At 43.6% G+C, this 20,379-nt stretch overlaps 1 protein-coding gene across 2 annotated transcripts in view; it reads left to right on the forward strand.

The window, feature by feature from the left end:
• CERS5 (ceramide synthase 5) overlaps positions 1–20,376 on the forward strand; it is a 39,745-nt gene extending 19,369 nt beyond the window's left edge. Inside the window, exons 3-12 of one of the 2 annotated variants that reach the window (XM_065419370.1) lie at positions 851–981; positions 3,935–3,992; positions 4,521–4,571; positions 5,605–5,697; positions 10,564–10,692; positions 11,016–11,122; positions 13,707–13,863; positions 14,284–14,292; positions 16,889–16,903; positions 19,094–20,376. In XM_065419370.1, coding sequence (XP_065275442.1) covers positions 851–981; positions 3,935–3,992; positions 4,521–4,571; positions 5,605–5,697; positions 10,564–10,692; positions 11,016–11,122; positions 13,707–13,863; positions 14,284–14,292; positions 16,889–16,903; positions 19,094–19,246 — 903 coding nt within the window. In that variant the 3' untranslated portion in view covers positions 19,247–20,376. The remainder of the gene's footprint in view (positions 1–850; positions 982–3,934; positions 3,993–4,520; positions 4,572–5,604; positions 5,698–10,563; positions 10,693–11,015; positions 11,123–13,706; positions 13,864–14,283; positions 14,293–16,888; positions 16,904–19,093) is intronic. The other variant, XM_065419369.1, reaches the window with a different exon arrangement.
• The last annotated feature ends 3 nt before the right edge of the window (positions 20,377–20,379 follow it).

The raw sequence follows: 20,379 nt of genomic DNA on the forward strand, positions 1-20,379 counted from the left end.
GACTAAAACTAACTTGACCTACCTCAGCAGTGGTCATTTGTAAAGGTTTAGTTCATTTTGTCTGCTCTTCTATACTAACTCATGTCACTATTTATTTAAAAAAACAAAATCTATACCAGTGAAGACCCCAGTCAGAGATTGGGCTATTAAGTATCATATTGTACCTATGAGAGAATTCTGTTATATTTGTGAAGTTATAAACAGCAATCTACAGAAATGTCAACGTCTGTGTATTATATGCCTATGGAATTCATAAACACTTAAGATTGGCCAAATCTGAGCCCTTATTTCAAATCAAGAGACGTTGTCATGTCATGACTATGCACTCCTGCTACCCTAGGGGGATTCAGCTCTGACTATTCATATCAGTGGAATGCTCAAGCTTTTATGCAGATTTCTGCTGATAGACCAGACCAGCTTGCTAAAAATTCCCTATGTACTATACTGTGGAATGCTAGTTAGCTGGTAAATTGTTTCCTGTGTATCAGTGCTGCTGTTGGGAGAATTGGAGGAGGAATAGGGGAGGAAACATTGAACCCACTTACATTATTTAAAAGTATCTGAATTCTTGTAATGGTGGGTAATGTGTGTGAAGGCTAAAGGTGAATATAATTATTATTTTTTACTGGTTAGAGTTCAACAGATTTCTCCTTCTAAAATTGAATTTTTAGCAGATTACACCTTTCCTAGCATGATTTTTCATTCTCTGTCTCTACATCTCAATTTTGTGATAAAGGTCAGGTTTAGAGAGGAAATGTCTCAGACAGAAGATTTGGGAGCGTAAGAAGTCTCTGTGGAAGATTGAGAAGGCAGAAGAAATGTCTGACTTTTTTGTTTCATTTCTTCTCAGTGTCCAGATGGAAGAAGGTTAGAAGGTTTGTCAAAGCAGCTAGACTGGGATGTTCGAAAGATCCAGCGCTGGTTTCGCCATCGTAGGAACCAGGACAAACCCACCATCCTCACTAAGTTTTGTGAGAGCATGTAGGTTTGTGCAGAGCCCAAAATATGGCCTCAATTCAAGCTCCAGTTGCATGTTGTATTTTAACTGAAATTTTTGAATTTTTAATGTAATTTGGTGTCTTTCGGTGCTATGGGAAGTGTAAAGATGTGCGTGCATCTCCTTGTCAGGATACAATGTTGCATGGGTTTTTGTCCCTGGTGTCCCCTGCAGGTTGTCTGTCTTTGGATGCCACTCAGTCTTCCGTCTGAGAAGCAGCTAGGTCGGCCTCCTTTCAGGCGAACAAAATGTCCAACTGTAGTTCAAAGTCCAAAAAAAACCCCAGCCTGTGGGCCCTGTGCTCAACTTTTCCTGGAGTTCCACTGCCTTTACTTGGCTCTGGTATCAAGTACACGAGCCTCCAGCAGTCTCTGGCCCTTCAGCATTTCCCAGGATCCCCCTTTCCTGTCTGCTCTATGCAGCTTCTCTCTAGACTGAATCCTCTCCTCCTATTGATAACTGAACAGTCACCCAGGTCTTATCACCTGATCCTTCTTTAGTCCAACCCTCTCTTGCTGACAAGTAACTAATTAGTGCCCAGGTGGAGTGACTGTGCCTAACTGGCCTTTAACTCTTTCTCACAGGTGATGGGGGGGTTCACTCCATCACAGGGAGAAAAATGCCAACCTAACAAGTTTCTACCCAGACCAATAGAGAGAAAATTAGACTGGGTTTTAGCATGCTGTTATATCAATTGATATGTGTGCCATGAGAGACCAGGACAGCTCTACAGGAATATTTATGGTCTCAATGGCCAATGATCCCTTTCTGAGAGAGGCTTGTATAGTGGACCATATCTCTCATGCAGATGGTAACACTTCACCTTGTGTATTCAACTGAGTAACTCCCCTCAAGACAAGGGTGAGCTGTCTGGACAGTCTGATTTCCTAGACAAAACACTTTCCTGAACTAACTTCATGGCTTAGGCAATGGCACATGTTGTATGGACACTTTCTGGATTCTTGTTCCATCTCACTCTCACTTCAGTTCACTATCTTGCTCTTTGCTTCTTTCTGTCTAGGTCAGGGGTCGGCAGCCTTCGGCACGCAGCCCATCAGGGTAATCCGCTGGGGGGCTGCGAGACATTTTGTTTACGTTGACTGTCTGCAGGCATGGCTCCCCGCAGCTCCCAGTGGCCGTGGTTCGCCGTTCCCGGCCAATGGGAGCTGCGGGAAGCAGCAGCCAGCACGTCCTTGCAGCCCGCGCCACTTCCTGCAGCTCCCATTGCCCGGGAATGGCAAACCGCGGTCCTTGGGAGCTGCGGGGGGCCATGCCTGCAGACAGTCAACGTAAACAAAATGTCTCGCGGCCCGCCAGCGGATTACCCTGATGGGCCGCGTGCCAAAGGTTGCCGACATCTGGTCTAGGTACTTACATGATCCCCCCCATTGCTGTAGTTTCTGAACACCTTTCCCTGCTCCTTCTGTGGTGGTTTCTTTTTCCCAATCACTTCCTTAATATCCTCATGTAATTCTTACCCAACATTCCCCCTCCTCCCCCTGCAAGTAAAGCTTTATATACTTAGAGGCACCCGATAAGATGAACAAATAGGAATGGGAGGAGGACTTCCCCTATATCTGTCTTAATTGGCTTGCAAGTGTAGTTTGAAACATGTTATGTGTACTAGGGCATCTGCTATGTGCCTACTGTCACATTTCAGGGCAACTGCACCTGTATTTCCCCTTAGTTGTCCAGCAGTGGCACCCACTGTCAGGCTTCTGGCCCTCTAGCCATTGCCTTTCTTGGGTGGAGATCCTCATCTGTCACCTCCTTGACCAGAATATTTCCAGGCTGAAGAGTTCCCTGCCTTCACTGTGGTTTTTTTTCCAGCCTAAGCAGGCCTGCTTAGCTTCTCCCTTTAGAGTTAATACACAGTGTAATTGCAGACAGTTATAAGTTACCACACAGGACTTCCTCTGCAGGTCTATTTAATTCTTAGTTTAAAAGCACTACAGAGAAAACATTAAAATCAATAGAAGTACCTACAGTCATGCTAATAAGCTTACCAGAGATCACCCCAACTGGCTCTAACATGGCGTCTGGCAGGTGAATCCTTCAGACCCCAAAGGGCTCTCTCGTGGTCCTAAATTCATAATAGCTTTAGCTCAGAACTAGCACTCAGTCTTATGGGGTCTCAGTAGGTCAAGTCCTTCCAACCCTTTCCTAGGTCCCAGAGGTCCTGTCCAGTTTTTGGATCACAAGGAAGGCCCTGAGTGAGGTTCAATTCAGGCTCCTTATTGAAAAATCTGTGTTTTGTCTGTTGGTCCCTGGAGAATCCAGATTGGGTCTTTGACCTGTCCTCCTATAACAAGGGATCATCAGACAGTAGGTCCCTTCCCTCAGGGCGAAGCCTCAAAGGCTGAGTCTGTACAATTCCACATCACACACATTGTCCCAGGAAGTGTTTGAAGTTACAATCTCTGGGAAGGGTTAGGATTAGTCAGTCCCCTAAAGAAGTTGCATACAATTCCACAATAACACACACACAATTTCATTTTAAATACAGTGGACCCCAAAGTATTGAACTTAATTCAGTAATGTTAATCTCTAATTCCATAAGGTTTGTCCAGGGTATTGTCATATATATTGCACTAGATCACAATGGTTTCTTTAGAGTTGCTGCCTTAGCATATGTACATACTGAGATGTATAACTTGGCATTAACCTTGGTATGTATTTCCAAGACAATCTGTAGACTTTTTTGGAGCTATGCTGTTTAATATTTTTATTTTGATGGACAGATATTCCAAAGGGCAATATCAGTCAATTTGCCATGTATGGAGAATTACACAGTAGTGGGTGAAAACTCCACTCCTGTAACTGCCAAATTCGGTTCCATTTATAATTATTCCAGTTTTTGCTACACAAACATTAACCATACAATGCTCATTTAACTTCAAACGTTTAATTTTTTCCCTTTCTCATTTCCATTCACAGGTGGAGGTTTATGTTTTATTTAAGTATATTTTCTTATGGACTCAAATTTATCTGGTCGGTGAGTTCAGTTTGTGTGTTTTTTCTTTCTCTGCTTGCTCTGAGTGACATAATATGGGACTAAAATAGCAAGAGTTCAGTGGCCTTAGATCTTCCTTATGCTTCCTAGTCAGGACCCTTGTGTATTTTAATTTAGAGTCATGCCTTCACAAAACAGGAAAGGCTGTCAGAAATGCTAGATGACTCTCTTCTCTGATGCCAAAACAGGATGGGCCTGTCCACTCTTAAGCAGACTCTGTTTTCTCACTTGCAAGGACATAGATCCATCTCTCTGGACTGTCTTCGCACAGAGCTCTGCAAAGCTCAACATTTCCACTTTGAATTTTTATGTGCACAGTGGCATGTGATTGCATGCAAAAAAATGGCTTTCATCTCTGTGAAACCCCAGAATAAATGTAGCTTGGACCAAAGAAGCAAGGTGAAGACCTTTGAAATAGTATTGTGGTAGGGATGAAGTGATTTAATTGGCCAAAACCAGAGCATATGGGGAGAAAAATGCTAGTAGGATAATCTCTTCTTTTCACTCTAGTCACCCTGGTTTTGGGACACACGACAATGCTGGTACAACTACCCTTTTCAAGTAAGATATATATTTATATATTTACCAATTCATGGAGGATAGGTCCCATCAATGGCTATTAGCCAGGATGGGCAGGGATGGTGTTCCTAGCCTCTGTTTGCCAGAAGCTGGGAATGGGCGATGGGGATGGGTCACTGGATGATTACCTGTTCTGTTCATTCCCTCTGGGGCCCCTGGCATTGGCCACTGTCGGAAGACAGGACACTGGGCTAGATGGACTTTTGGTCTGACCTAGTTTGGCCATTTTTATGTTCTTATGTGTGATGCTCCTGTTTTCTGAAGTCCCTCAGTTTTGAGAACTGATCCCTTTGCATGTCTCCAATGTTGTTCCATGTGAATGGTATCACATTAAATTTGTGAGATCTAAATGCCTCTCACTGCCCATAGAGCAGATGCAGTACAGGCTGCAACAAGGTAAACTTCTAGTCCATGAGTTACTGCTCTGCTCAGGAAATTTCACCTCTGAGTGTGGGGGCAGAGTTCTTCACTGGCCCATGCAGTTCTTGGCCTTTGAGCTCAGACTGCTCACAAGAGGGTAGTTGTGATGTGGTATTTTTCATGGTGTAGACACTGGTTCATCAAACTGGACTGATCACCAGCTCATATATTTTAAAACAAATTTCCCTATCTGGTACTTAGATTATTAAAAGTAGAGCAATTTTACAAATGTAATTATATCCGTCACCATTAATTGCAGTTTTCTTTTTGCACTTCATTCAGCTCAGATAATTGTAGACAGCCAATCAGGTTCCCCTCCTTGTTCTTCTACTCCAACAGGAGGCCACAGCTCTTAAGTTGCAAACACTGAAAGGGAATTTTATTCCTTTAAAAATAAATCTAAACCATAGACCTCTGTTGATTAAACCTGTTTTTTACAAAACATAAATTTGGGACCTTCTACCTCCACTCCTCCAGAAGTCTGGGGCCACAGGAGAGGTGGGTTGGTTGTTAGGGGTGGCGGGAAAAGTCTTTTAATGCAAATTTTGGAGTACTTTGCCTTTTAATCAAGTGTTCTGTTTTGTGTTTTTTCCAGCCCCTAATATCCAGTCTTTACTATTATTATATCATGGAGCTGGCCTTCTATTGGTCTCTCATGTTTTCTCAGTTTACAGACATTAAACGGAAGGTAAGAGAAGCCAGAATTTCACTAAACACATGAACAGACAGGGCTAACAGAGTAATTATGTCTCTCTGGCTAGTAAAAACTGCTTAAATATAGCTATAACTGCATTTTCCTGTCACTCATCTCTTTTCACATTCCACTTTCTTTTGTAGACCATACACAGTCAGGCCTTTGGGGACTATCCTGATAAGCAACCTGGCAGCCCATCCCTATCACTCTGCAGAGGGAAGAGGGGGGAATCTATCCATATATCCCAATAGAACAGTTGATTCAATCTTTGTATACAAATATATTTTAATTAGGAGACTTACAGGAAAATATAGAAATAAAATGCTCTAAACATTTTCTAGACATGGGTGGTGAGGCTAGAATAAAGCTTTTTAGTTTTGGCAAAATAAAGAGGACTAATACTTTATGTATTATTCTATAGGGAGCATGGCTTCCCCCTGTGACTGAGCTAACCTACTTCTCACATGCTCTAGAAGTTTTTATATGTAGTGCTAAGTGATTTAGGAGCATAAGCCCCATTTTCAAAAGTTACTTGGGTGCGTAGGAACCTAAGTCCCACTGAAAGTAACTTAAGCACTTCAGAAGATGTTACCCTGCACCTCTTCTTTTGGGCTTGGCAAGTGATTTTGGAAATTCCTTGAGTCTCAATTCATATGGGGAAGAGTCTCCTTGCTGTTCCTATGGAACACTGTGTGTCTTCCAAAACACCAATGATTTTTCATTCAAATGCATTTAAAATAGACTTCTCTTTCCTAAGCTCCAATGTCTGTATCTGTTAGTCACACATACATACAGTCCTCTGTTTAGTTACAAACAAATATAGAGGAGCTTAGTGAATTTTTTTTCGCTTTGTTTATGTGATCGAGCAAGGCTTTCTTAACTTGATATATTTTTACTCCCTTCTGAAGAGAGAACTTCCAATCCCCAGTGAAGAAGTGGGATTCCAAGTTATTCCTCCAACCCCATAAAGCAGGTTGATATACAACTTCCCAGCCAGTTTCAGGAAGTACTGTGTTACAAAGCTAGTCACACCTTTGTCTGGGTGGCACTTATCTCACAGGTTAAATTTTGGGTATGATTTCCTGTTTTTAGTACAGTAAACAACCCATAGAGACGTAACATTAGTTGTGATTATCCGCCTGAGTAATCCCATCTTCAGCAGTCTCTCGATACACAACAAATACTCCTAGAAGATGAAGCACTGCTAGCAAGTCAGTATTGGTCTAGATAAAATGCAGAATCTGATTAGAAATTAAATCCAAACAGTTGAACCAAACAGACACTGAAAAGTACAAAGCTGAGAAGGGCATAGCACAAACTGGAGACAACTTCCTTAGACATTCTGGTCATTGTCAAGTAACAATTCAAATTGGGAGCTTCTCAGTTAAAACCCCATCAGTACAGATACATTATGCAGTCTTGGGAGAAATAAACAGGGATTGGCCACTGTAAAATATTACCCAGGATTTATTAAGCAGTGGAATTGAATTCAGGGGATTATGGTGAAGGAGAAAAAGTAGAACATTAGTGGGCAATTATCAAGAAAATAGTCATGAGACAGCAAATGTGTAAGGTAGGAAGTGAATCTTGTAAGATGTTATCATTTAAATGCTATCAAATCTGTGCTTGAGTGCCAACCTGGAGTTTCACTCTTAACTGTAATCTTTTAAAATTTTGCTTATGGGTTTTTACTTTTATTGAAATCTGGCTGTGTGTAAATAGATTGCTGTTTATTGTGTATAAACGGTAAGTGATGTGACAAGAATCCTGTCTCACAGGCTCCATCCAAGCTGGATGAAACACCATAATTTGTGACTGTCAGTATGAAACGTGGTACTGTATCTAAGGGGACGCTATCAGGTTGAAATTAATAACTTCTTAAATTAAGATTTCCTGTTGCTAATAACTTTACTTTTTAGTTTTACCGTCATCTAATTTACTTTTGGCTATTAACACTAATTAGTCTTTGTATTTCACACAGTGAAAATAGAGTGGTCAGTTTCACGTTTAATCAGTTTCACTTACCTGTTCTTATTCTTTATGTAGCATTTTGGGCCCAGTCACTTAAACTGGGAGTGGACTGACCAATCTCTGATCAGAGTGTGCTAACAAAGACCCTATCAGACACTTTGCTGGGAGGGCCAGAAGCTTCATCTGACAATGGGGGAAATCAAGCAATTGCTGCTGGAGTATTATAGGGAGGGGAAACAGTTACACAGCTGCAGGCAACAGTGTGAGTTCAGTCTTAATGTTAAGTTTGGTGGCTAGGGAAAGGGGGAAGAATGAAGGATGTGAATGAACAGCCCCACTGCTGTTCAGCTGTACTGGAGTGAGGACGATCTGTACTGAAGTAGGGAAGAGATGAGTACAGCATGGGACCATGCATACCTGGCAGTGCTGGTGCCCACCTTCACTCTCGCAGTGGGAGAAATGGGCTGTGTCCCAGAGGAAGAGAAGCTGACAGCTAGGTAATGTTGAAATGAGGGACAGTGCAAGAAGAATCTTGAGCTCCTGGAGTACATTCCCAACGAATTGTGATGGCGCATGGGGTCATTGTAGTGAGTGTCTTCTAGTCTCCAGCATGTCCCTGGGTGTTACTTTAATTCAACTGAAGAACTCAGGGAGAGCCCTAAGAAATACTTTAATTCCTCACCCCTTCCCACTTTCACTCTGGTCATGGGGCAATAGGAAATTCAGGTAGGGAGACAAGAGTCTGAAAAAAATCATATCTCAACTTTAAACTTTCTTGACACTATTTTTTAAATCCTTAAAATTATGTATGTAAATGGTGGTACTATAAAAGTTTAGAATGGAGCCACAAAAGGTTCCACAAGTACAAGGACTGTTGATTAGAGAAATAAATGAGAAGATATTTACTTGAAGGAACCAAGCCTCTTTGGGTAACTTGTTTAAACAGTGAAGTTTGATTTAGCAGCAATCATGTTTAACTAAACCTGGTCTTGATCCATTAGAGGGGCTTATACAGAAGAGCCTTGCTAAGGTTTGATTTGGGCAATCCCGGGTTTCATTGTTAAGTGAGAGAAAATATTGTGTGGAGGTTAAAACCCAGAACAGATAGATCTATTCCTAGGTCTGCCACTGACTAATTTGTGTCTCATTGGGCGAGGTATTTTACCTCTGAACTTCATTTTCCTCATCTCTAACATGACATAGATAATACTGTTGTGGGTGGTGTGAAGCTATGCTCATTAACGTTTGTAAAATGCTTTGAGAGCTTTGGATAATAAAAGGTCTCCTGGGCTACTATATTTACATTGACTGGTCATTAGTATCCATAAAATAGTGACAATCCCAAATGAGGTATGTATAGAAGTTAAATCTCCATATTGTAAATTCAGAGCGAGTCCTCATGGGTACCTTAATGCCAAAGCAGGTCAGTTGAATAAAAGTTGGTGCTAACTGGCATTTCCAGGAGCTGTGACATTCACTTGCAGTTGAGCAGCAATCCAAAAGATGTGGGAATTATTTCTACCTTAGAAATCAATGACAAGATTTCCGGTCTTATCTTTACAACTGAATGCCTCGCTGAACAGGATGAGCAAGGGGCAGAGACGGTAGCAATGATTTAAAAAAATGATCCATGTGAATAGCAGAGTGATGGCTGGTCATGATCACTAAAATCTAATTCCACTCTGCTGAGTTTTAGGCAGAGTGGAATTGGAAAACAAACTCACAGTTCAGAGGAAACCAGCAGTTTATCACTCTTGCTCTATAAAGTGCAAAGTAGCAAATTGTCCCAATTCTTGTATTAACTTTGTCCCCGTCCCTGTCCCGCCCCCCCGGCAAAAAAATTAGTCTGTAATTTCTGGATTTGTTCTGTCCTGAAATACAAAGTCAAGCATGCTACAGTAGATCTTGCAGCTGCAGAAATGGAGAGAGAAGCAATTGGGGCACTGTTTTTTATTCATTTTAATAAAGAATTCAGCACTACAAAATTGGATTAATTCCCCACTTGAAATGCCTTTACAAAGATGCAAATACAGGATGTAGATATTGGGGGGGCGGCGCTATGTCAGAAAATTGGGCCCATTTTTTGTGCTGTAGAATTTTAATGGACTGAGTTGCTGTTACTGTATTGCCGGGCATGCCCTGGTGTATGGATCATGCATTGCCTCTGCTTGCCTTACTTCAGGTGGACTTTTCCCAGTTGATAGCAGTAATATCAGGTCTATTTCTTATTACTCATGTCAGTGATTTCTAGAGTGGACCTTAGGGGTACATCTACATGGCAATCAGGAACCTGCAGCAGCAAGTCTACAGACTACGGCAGTAAAAACAGCCATGTAGGTGTTTTGTCTTGGGCTGAAGCTCGGCCTCTGAAGCCCACCCCCCTCCTTGGATTTCAGGGCTCAAGCCTGAACACAGCTATTTATGGTGCCACATCTCAAGTCTGTAGACCCAGGCTCTGATACTCACTGCTGCTTGCCGTGTAGACATATGCTAGCAATGCAGTCATCCCAAAGCAGGGAGAGTCAAAGTGCAGGCCGGATGTTGGCCTCTGGAGTTTTACAGTGAGGCCTGCAGATGTACTTATCTTTGCTACAGAGCTGCAGCCCAAGGAGACTACTGTAGACCCCAGCATGCAACGTTCCCTCTTGATTGAAGCAAAACTGTTAATCACGATGCAGCATGCTGGGACCTGTAGTCTCTGTGGTCTGCACCTCCCAAGTAAAGATGATTGTGGCTGAAATCTGCTCTGCTTTTTGCAAACAAGGAGCTTGAGAGTCTGACCTAAAATTACCATACGGCCATTTTTTTGTCAGTCCTGGTGCCCCTGTTCTAAGCCTCTGTGATCATTTGGCTGCCAAAGATCCCTCACATTTCATCTTCCCCTTTCAGGATTTCCTGATCATGTTTGTCCATCACTTGGCTACAATTGGACTCATTACATTTTCCTATATGAATAACATGGTGCGGGTGGGAACTCTGGTGCTATGTCTACATGATGCCTCAGACTTCCTCTTAGAGGTAAGTTTGCCTGCTGCTTCCTGTCTGAGCTTTGCATCCCTAATGACAAAGGAGCACACTCTTGAGGCAAGAGGATAAAACCTAGCCTCTCCTCTTTCACCCCTCACCTCCCCACACAATCCAGGCAGGATGGCTCATAAACACGCACTGCTGACTCCACTCTGTTGGCTTTTCCCCCATGACATCTCCCAAGTTGATAATAGTCCTTAAATGTTCCAAACTCCTTGGTGACTTAGTGGCTTGAGTGCTCCAGAACTGTTTTCCATGTGATCAAATGATTGTGTCGGGTGAATGCTGTTTTAACACTTCGTGTTTTTTCTCAGGCTGCAAAGCTGGCCAATTATGCCAAGTACCAGCGCCTGTGTGATGCCACCTTCATGCTCTTTGGTGTTGTGTTCATAGTCACTCGACTGGGTATTTACCCTTTCTGGTAAGTACCTGGATCTTTCTGAATAGGGTCAAGTATTTGTTCCTTCCCTCCTCTAAAGGTAGCCTTTGTATTAGGGATCTTCTCACTCATTGCAGCCAGCCCCTCAGGGCGGCATGAAGCTGCAGCCCTCCCAAATGTTGCTCAGGAGCAGCGCTTTGAGGTTTTGAGGTTTCTTCATGTTTTGTCATCTACTTGTAGGGGCACCCCTAGGGTGAGCAGAGAGTCCAAAAGTGCAGCTGAATGCCACCCCCAACTGCAGGGTGAGAACAATGCTGATCAATTGCAGCCTACTCTCCCAGCCAGTAACTGCCAGATATTCTACAAATCAGGCTTGTCTACACAGGAAACTAAGATGACTAAAATAAAGGTCTGAAGTTAAAGCACCCCTAAAACCTTTGTGGATTTGGAGGGTTAAGCTTCAGTAAAAGCCACTTTACTTCTGACTGAGAGCATTCACCCAGCAATTTAGTGTGCATTAACTTCATACCATTAGTAAATTCGTCCAAACTTTCCTGAGTGTCCCTGTGTAGACAAACCCATAGAACCAAAGGTGGTTTGTGTCTTGTGATTTTAAGATCTTGTAAAAGTTGAGATGCCAGTGAGGCACATCCTCCCTGAGGCAAGGTTCAGTTTGTGACCCTCTGCTTTATGGTCATCCAAAGTACCTAGCTGGTCTCAGAAGACTGTCTGCCCTGACTCCATGTTCTAGCTGCGTAGAGCTTGAAATAGGTATTGGGGTATTTTTGGATTTAGAAATCTTAGCTAAGATGTTTGTAATCAATCATTCCGTAATGAGATTCCCCTCCTGTACACACACACATGTGGACAAAGTCAGACTTGGTGGGATTTTTTTTTGCTGATGATTGTATTTGTCCATGTCTTGTTTTCCTTGGGAAGGTGTCTTGTAAGGTCTGCTACACCTGGGTTTGTCATTGTCCTACATCCTTATTTTGTAAACAGCAGAGGCCTACTTCCCCTCTCTTAGGATGTATTTCTGGGGTAGGATAAGCTCCTATTTAGTTTTAGTTTTGTCCCTGTGGCAGAGGCACCAAGGGCCCTTGGATAAGCATCCCTATTTATATTTGTTTGGAGCTATACAAAAATAAAGGGGTCTAGATAGGGGAAATGTCGGTCACCTCTGCCTGCCACAAATTATGCTCCCTTCAGAGGGGCGGGAGTTACTGCTTTACACTGACAAATGAGACAATCCTCTCTGTGCTCTTCACCCCATTGTCTGACATGATGCAATGTGCTCTCTGGCACCACCCTGACACTCAATGTGTCTTATAAATCTTTAATGTGGTTTCCACTGGCTGTAATGTAATTCCTCAGCTCCATAGGGAGAACTTGTGAGTCTCCGGTTGCATCTGAAGGTGCTATGCTATTCCACTCAGTACAGGTTCCCTTCCCTGATCAGTGATGTAATGACATGAAACTGCATGCTGACTCCACCACAAGCTGTTTCCTAGGTAACCATTATTTTTTAACTGCAACTAAGGCTCTTGATTCCCTCCCTGAAAAGTTAATTTCTCACTTTTTCAATAAATGCTGAAAGCAAAGTAATCTTTAAAAAAAATCTCTCTGCAATCTCCCCTAGTGACTACTTTATAAACAGTCATCAAACTACTCTATTAAATTCCTTAAGTACTGCCAATAAGTCCCAGTGAAGAGAACAATGCCATAGCCATCTTCAAGGAGGCACCTGGCTTTGACCCACTAGTTGGTTTTCAATTCCTTTGGCCTGGTCCACACTACCCCCCCACTTCGGACTAAGGTACGCAAATTCAGCTACGTTATTAACGTAGCTGAATTCGAAGTACCTTAGTCCGAACTTACCGCGGGTCCAGACGCGGCAGGCAGGCTCCCCCGTCGATGCCGCATACTCCTCTTGCTGAGCTGGAGTACCGGCGTCGACGGCGAGCACTTCCGGGGTCGATCCGGGATCGATTTATTGCGTCTAGACAAGACGCGATAAATCGATCCCAGAACATCGATTGCCTGCCGTGGGACCCGGAGGTAAGTGTAGACGTACCCCAATGACTTGAGAGAAGGGACAGAGGAAAAGGCTAGGAGCAAGGGAACAGCAGCTTCACTGTCAAAAATTCTTCAAAGCCCCCTGGTGGCAAAATTCCTTCCTGACCTTTACATGTGGTCAAGATCATCCATGCATGTGAATAAGGCTCATCTCTCCACTCAAAGCCATGCATACATCCCAAACAGCATTGGTGATCCAAGCAATTGCCTTCTATTCCTCTGATGCCATTGTGAATGCTGATCGTACCCTGGAGAAGAGGATGGGGAGTGGATTTTTATATTTAACCTAAATTCTGAGTCTCCACATCTTCTCCTATTGCTGCTTAATTCAAGTGACTTTAACCCAAGTCCAGCTTCCAGCCTTTCTCTACTGTGCAAGGGACAGTATATCAGGGGCATCACACTATGAAAAGAGGAAAGCAATAGAAGCTTAAATGGGACAGAAACCTATTGTTTATCTGCCCAGTCAGCTCAGTTCAGAGTTGGAAACTGGGAATTCTAGTCAAGCAGCAAAGCAGCCAATCTAACAAGCGCCTTGATTTTCTTTCAGGATCTTGAATACTACCTTGTTTGAGAGCTGGGAGCTGATTGGCCCTTATCCTTCATGGTGGTTGTTCAATGGACTGTTGGTAACCCTGCAGGTTCTGCACATCATCTGGTCCTGTCTCATCATTCGCATTGCCTACAAGGCCCTGATGCGAGGAAAGGTAAGGGCGCCTGTGGCTGGGCTGGCTCCTCTCTCACATAAGTGCTGAGAGGATCAGGGCATCTGTTTGAAAATCAGAAGGAGCCTTCTGCATTGTTCAGTGAGGCCAGTGCTGGCTCCAAGGTAAGGGGTAGCAGGTTTGCTGCTTCTGTGAGTGACTCACTTCCTCTAGGGATGTCCTGGTCAGTTAGGCTTGGCAGGCTCTAGCACCCACGTGGCCCAAGTGTATACATAGGGAGGCACACACTCCTTGATGGTCTGGCCATACAAGTGAATAGTGCTGTCTGGCCTGCTCAAATGCTTGAATGACATCATGCAGTTCAGTTTAGTTTGTGCATTGCTCTGCTTGTTCTGGTAACTTGATCAAGGCTTTTGCCTTCCCTCTTGTGCAGCTTGAAGACCAGTTGCTCTGGAGTAAGAGGCGGGGAAGGTTGTGCTCCCTGGTTTAATCTGGAGCTGCCTAGGATCCTCTAACTATCTTGGGGAAATTGTCCATGTTACAAAATCCAACCTTACCAACATTTAGGGTGACATGAGCTCAATATCTGGATTCAGAGTAGCAGCCGTGTTAGTCTGTATCCGCAAAAAGAATAGGAGTACTTGTGGCACCTTAGAGACTAACAAATATATTTGAGCATAAGCTTTCGTGGGCTACAGCCCACTTCTTCGGATGTATAGAATGGAACATATATTGAGGAGATGTGTATATACGCATACAGAGAGCATGAAAAGGTGGGAGTTGTCTTACCAACTCTGAGAGGCCAATTTAAGTAAGAGAAAAAACTTTTGAAGTGATAATCAAGATAGCCCAGTACAAACAGTTTGATAAGAAGTGTGAGAATACTTACATGTAGGAGAACACTTTAACCTGTCTGGTCACTCAGTAACAGACCTGAGGGTGGCAATTTTGCAACAGAAAAGCTTCAAAAACAGACTCCATCGAGAAACTGCTGAACTTCAATTGATATGCAAACTATATACAATCAACTTAGGCTTGAATAGAGACTGGGAATGGCTGAGCCATTACAAACATTGAATCTATCTCCCCATGTAAGTATTCTCCCACCTTTTCATGCTCTCTGTATGTGTATATATATCTTCTCAATATATGTTCCATTCTATGCATCCGAAGAAGTGGGTTGTAGCCCACGAAAGCTTATGCTCAAATAAATTTGTTAGTCTCTAAGGTGCCACAAGTACTCCTGTTCTTCTTTCAATATCTGGAGCTCACTACAGTAATAACCCAGGACTAGGGCTGTCTGTGCATATCCCAAAAGTGCAACAAGGTAATCCAGGTGAGGTTGGCATGGTAGGCTACTGGAAACGTAGTGGGACCTGCTGACAGTAGGCTAGTGGGATTCTGTTTATAGTGTCCAGTTTCAGTGTGCAGAACGTTCTGGTTAGAATGAATTCCTGATGGATAAGCGGTGTGGACGGCAGCTCTTCCTGTAAGAGGGAAAGATGCTGCTCTCTGCTGCAGGCCCAGTTGCCTCAGCGAGACGGTTACGTGTAAGTGTAGTTAGTGTTTGTCCTAGGAGCATACTGTGCTCTCCCACTTGGAGCTTGTGCCTGTCGCGCCACTTCACTCAAAGATAAGCATTTCTTGGCCTGTCTACCACCCCAGCCAACTCGTAGAATAAAAATAAAAGGCCTTGGAGCTTGGCTCTTGGAGCTGCCGTCCTGTCCCCAGCACATCAAAGCCTAGATGAGCTGTTACTGGCCTGGACTCTGATGCTAGTGCTGCTTTTTGGGTTATACTGGAGTTCCCAGGATTCTTGCCAGGTCTGCTTATGGAGGGGCGACTCTGCTTCATCAAAGACATGATTCTTTGGAACAGAGTGCTGCGAAGTCCTTCCATATGCCTTGAAAGACATGACAGGGAGGCAGCCTGAACTACCTCCTTCTGGCTCTGATGGACATCCAGGGAACAGAAGGAAAATTTCAAGTTGTGGCTTTTAGATAAATGCTCTGTGAAGAGGGATGCTTGTACCAGACACAATCCATGGGCTTCTAGCACAGTTTCTTTTCCCCTGCTGCCTGTTGCTGAGGATTTCCAGGCAGCAGGGGGGGTGGAAGAGACCAATCCACAGGCATTTGACTAGTAATAGGCCCTGAGTAGCTTGCTGTCAAGTTCTTCCTCACTGAATCAGTGGTTTTCAGGCCAGTGGCTGAAGGCTGGAGTACTTTGAGTATCTTGGCTCCTGCTCCCCATTTTTACCCATTTGTGTCATGGCTGGAAGCAGCTTCCTTCAGAGCCAGGGAGTGCTGTTTGATCCTCCACCAGAAGGGGTAGCTAGACAGTAACACAGATGTTTGTGCCACCCTAGCTATTTGGGAACTAAGGGTACGTCTACACTTACCTCCGGGTCCGGCGGCAGGCAATCGATGTTCTGGGATCGATTTATCGCGTCTTGTCTAGACGCGATAAATCGATCCCGGAAGTGCTCGCCGTCGACGCCGGTACTCCAGCTCAGCGAGAGGAGTACGCGGCATCGACGGGGGAGCCTGCCTGCCGCGTCTGGACCCGCGGTAAGTTCGGACTAAGGTACTTCGAATTCAGCTACGTTATTAACGTAGCTGAATTTGCGTACCTTAGTCCGAAGTGGGGGGGTAGTGTGGACCAGGCCAAAGCCTGAATCCCACTTGTGGCTGCATTTTCACTGCCTATAGACTATTGGTCTATTTGTAGGGAACTTGTTTAGCCTAAAGGAATATTTGAAGCAGAGTTCTCTGGCAATGTGTGTTGCGGGAGGGCCTTCTGAGGGTTGGGGAAGGAGCATGTTGCAAGGTGTGTGTGTGTGTGTGTGGTCTATTATCATTTGTTACTGTCTTCCATGGCTGCTGCTAGTTTCCCAGTACGATATCTGTCTGTGTAGCTGTCCCCACACCTGGAGGTCTATATCTCTCTCCTCTCCTTGCTTTTCTCTCCTGACCAGGTGACCTAGCCAGGAAAGGACTAGACCCTGCCTCTGTACTCTCCACTCTTTTCTCACTCCTTTTCTCTGTGCCAGATTGGAGCTGGACAGTTTCATCCCTTGCATGTAAGTGTAATCTGTGCTTTTGCTTGTAGAGTGGACCATATGTGTGTCTCTTTTTCTCTCTGAGCTTTAAGACATAAATACAAAACTGTGAGTCTGAAAAGCTGTTTGGCTTCAGATGGGCTGCATTTTGCAGCTTCCTTTAAACTGCCTGCCTCACTGTGAGTTGCTCCCAGTTAACAAGGTGTGGTTACAGATCACAGGAAGCTAAGGTGCTGGTTTGTCTAGCAGCTAGAACAAGGGACTGAGAGCCTGTTCCCAACTCTGCCATAGTCTGGCTGTGAGACTGTCATTGGCCAGTGTATAAAAAGGTGATTCTGCACCTCCTAGATTAAGCTTGCACATGCAGCTGGCCTGTCAAAACCCAGCCTGGAAATCATTAACTGGTACTGGCTTTCTGCCAATTTTTTCCATATGTCAGGAAACTTGCTCTCAGAGTCTGTTTTGAGTCTGTTTGCCCAACTCAGAGTAGGCAGGGCTGAGCCTGATCCTGTACTTTGCTGGCATGTTAGTCACTGAGAAACTGCTTTGCCCGCTGTATACCTGGGGCTGTTAGTTCCAGACTCCCAGGTACAGGGAGCTTCCCTTGGGCTGTGCAAGGGTAGGGCAGTGCTATACAGGCAATGGGGAAATAAGGAGACAGCTCACATCTTTCAGCACCAGTGGCTTTATAGCTGTGGCATTTAGCCAGTTACTGGGATACTCGTGTGTGAATAAATTTGAGGTGGTGAACTTTTCGCATTGTTGTTTGCTGTGTTATAGCTGTGTTGGTACCAGGATGTATGAGACAAGGTGGATGAGGTAATCCCTTATTGGACCAACTACTGTTGGTGAAAGAGACAAGCGCTTGAGCTCCTCAGAGCTGCTCATCGGGTCTGGTCATCTCTGTGGAGCTCGAAAGCTTGTTTCTTTCACCAACAGAAGTTGGTCCAATAAAAGATATTTCATCACACACCTTGTCTTTCACATTGTCGTGCATCGTTTGGCATTATGCTGATAATACACTGCCCCCTTGTGGTAAACTTTAAAGAGCGATTACCAAGAAAGTGCATGGTTGACTTCTCTAGTCTTCAGACTTTGTTCTGAAATTGTACATCAGACTCTCTCCCTGGCCAATACCCTGTAAAGCACGGAAAGAGATTTTGGAGGATTCTAAGCTTCACATGCAAACTAGATAGATCCTATGATCATAAGACCTAAGAGTGGCCATCTATAGAGATGTAAATTATAGAGCCTCTCTGGTTATAGATGCTTTCTGCATTCCTAGTGTCATTTGCAGGACTATGAATTAACCTTTCCCTTCTACAGACCACCATTCAAATGTACCTTGGCTCACAAATTAAGAGTTTGATGTGTACACCCATTCCTGAAAACAGGGGTTCCCAAAATGTGGTAAAGATACCACTGGTGGAACATGTGCTTGACATTTCATCAATGCACTTCACAATAACTTTTTACAAAGGTGGTACATGAATCAATAAAGTTTGGGAACTGATGTCCTAGATAACTAACCCACCGTGTAGTTCTCTGTAAACAGAGGCTCTAAAGAGGGAGGCATCTTATGCAAATGGTGATGTGCTAAATGGGGCCAGTTCCTTTTTGAAATAAAACATCAGTACTTTCGAGCAAACCTTAAAAACAAACACAAACTCATCCCTTTAGCAACTAAAACCGATGCTTCTTCCCACCTCCTGCTGATTACCAAAAGGTGTCTGAACAAGCTGGTAACTCATAATTTAGTGTTTAGAAATATTTGTTTTAATTTGCCATTTGGAAAGGCACCCTTTATAATCTGTGCTATAATTTAGCTACTTGAAGAAGGATCAAACAGCGATATATTGCAATGGGCTCCTTCCATGGATCTGAAAGCACTTCAACAACACACCCATGTGAGGAGAGCAATAATACTGAATTGGAAGTGCAAAAGTTAGCTTGGCCAAGGCTGTACAACAAATCAGAGTGCTGGAAAATAACACATCTCCTGACTCGGTCCCCTATTCTGAATTCTGTACCTCGCTCCCTATATGTGGTTGGAAGGTCCTGCTTGTGAGGTTCAACTTTAAATAATTCAAAGAATATAATATAGGGGGCAACTCTGCACTGGTTGATCAGATAGACAAGACCTCTCTAATGGCTGTTTCCTGTGAATTTGTAATCTTTCCTCCACCCCTACCTTTGATTTTAAACTTTCAGGTATCAAAAGATGATCGCAGTGATGTAGAGAGCAGCTCTGAAGAGGAGGACATGACTTCAAATAGCACAAAAGGAATCTTCAGCACTTCAAGCAATGGTGCCAATCGGATTAATGGTCATGTGGCTAGTGCCCAATGGGCAGAAGAGGAGTAAGGCCGGAGGAGGTCTCCAGCAAACACGGACTTGTCTCTAAATATCTAGATGTGTTGCACTCCACATTCCTAAGTGATCTTTAATCAAGATACCCCTTCCCTCAAAAAACATCCATCAAATTGGAGATGGGCACAATCCAGACCAGTCTAAGGTTTCACACCACAGAAGGGACCGAGCCAATTACTAGTGCAAAAACAAAGATGCAAATTTCACTTTTTAAAGAAAATAAGCCATTTTGTATTTCATAGTCTCCTAGACCCATCTCTAATATTATTTGCAGAAGTATTTTTGTGTGTGACAAACTGGTTTTTACGAAGATCAACTCCAGCTTGATGGGATGGAGATTGACTGTGGACTGGTTACGGTACCATTCCAAAAATGTTTCTTGACCCAGTGCAAGTTCAGTCTGTTTTCTTGATGCACTCCAGGATCCATTTAGATTGTGTGGTCTAGTATCACTCAGATACATCATGCTGTAAGCTGCCCAGGCTGTAGCACAGAAGCTTTTTTAAATCATGTTTAAATTATCAGTCCTGCTGTGACTGTGCTACAGCCATGCATTGAATCAGATTGTGATGGACAAAGCGTGTTTTAACTTGCCATTTGGATGCTATGTGCTAAAGAGATTCTAGTTTATAATCTGTGCTGTTAAGATGGACCAAGTGGTATTTGCTGCCTATTGTGGTGCTGAAATGCCCATCCAAAGTCTTTAAAATGTTGCACTCCTGACCCTAACTTAGAAAACGATCACAGCACATGCATACCTGCAACTCATGTGAATTTAAAGACTTTTACAGGAGTTATGGGATGTGGTTGGTTAGATTTATAAGACAGGCCATTAGCCAAAGATGGAGCAATGCTGGTGGGTTATATTAACTTTCCACACAGGCAGAGTTTGCAGCCCTGCCTGTGTGTTTTTTAAGACAGAAGTGAGCATTGCTGCAGCTGCCTTTCCAGCCCACTGACTTCGGAAATCAGGACAGCAGAGGCTTCACTTCTTTCTTTACTCAATGGTACTTCAGGGGCAATGGAAGACACCTGAATGTGTCATAATCATGTGCAGGACTTCAGAAATTTCTTGAGTTATTTTATACAATTGTTTACTCTTATCTGATTAAAAAAAGCTTCAGAAA

This window comes from Emys orbicularis, chromosome 19 (genome assembly GCF_028017835.1).
Source record: "Emys orbicularis isolate rEmyOrb1 chromosome 19, rEmyOrb1.hap1, whole genome shotgun sequence".
Classification (NCBI taxonomy): Eukaryota; Metazoa; Chordata; order Testudines; family Emydidae; genus Emys; species Emys orbicularis.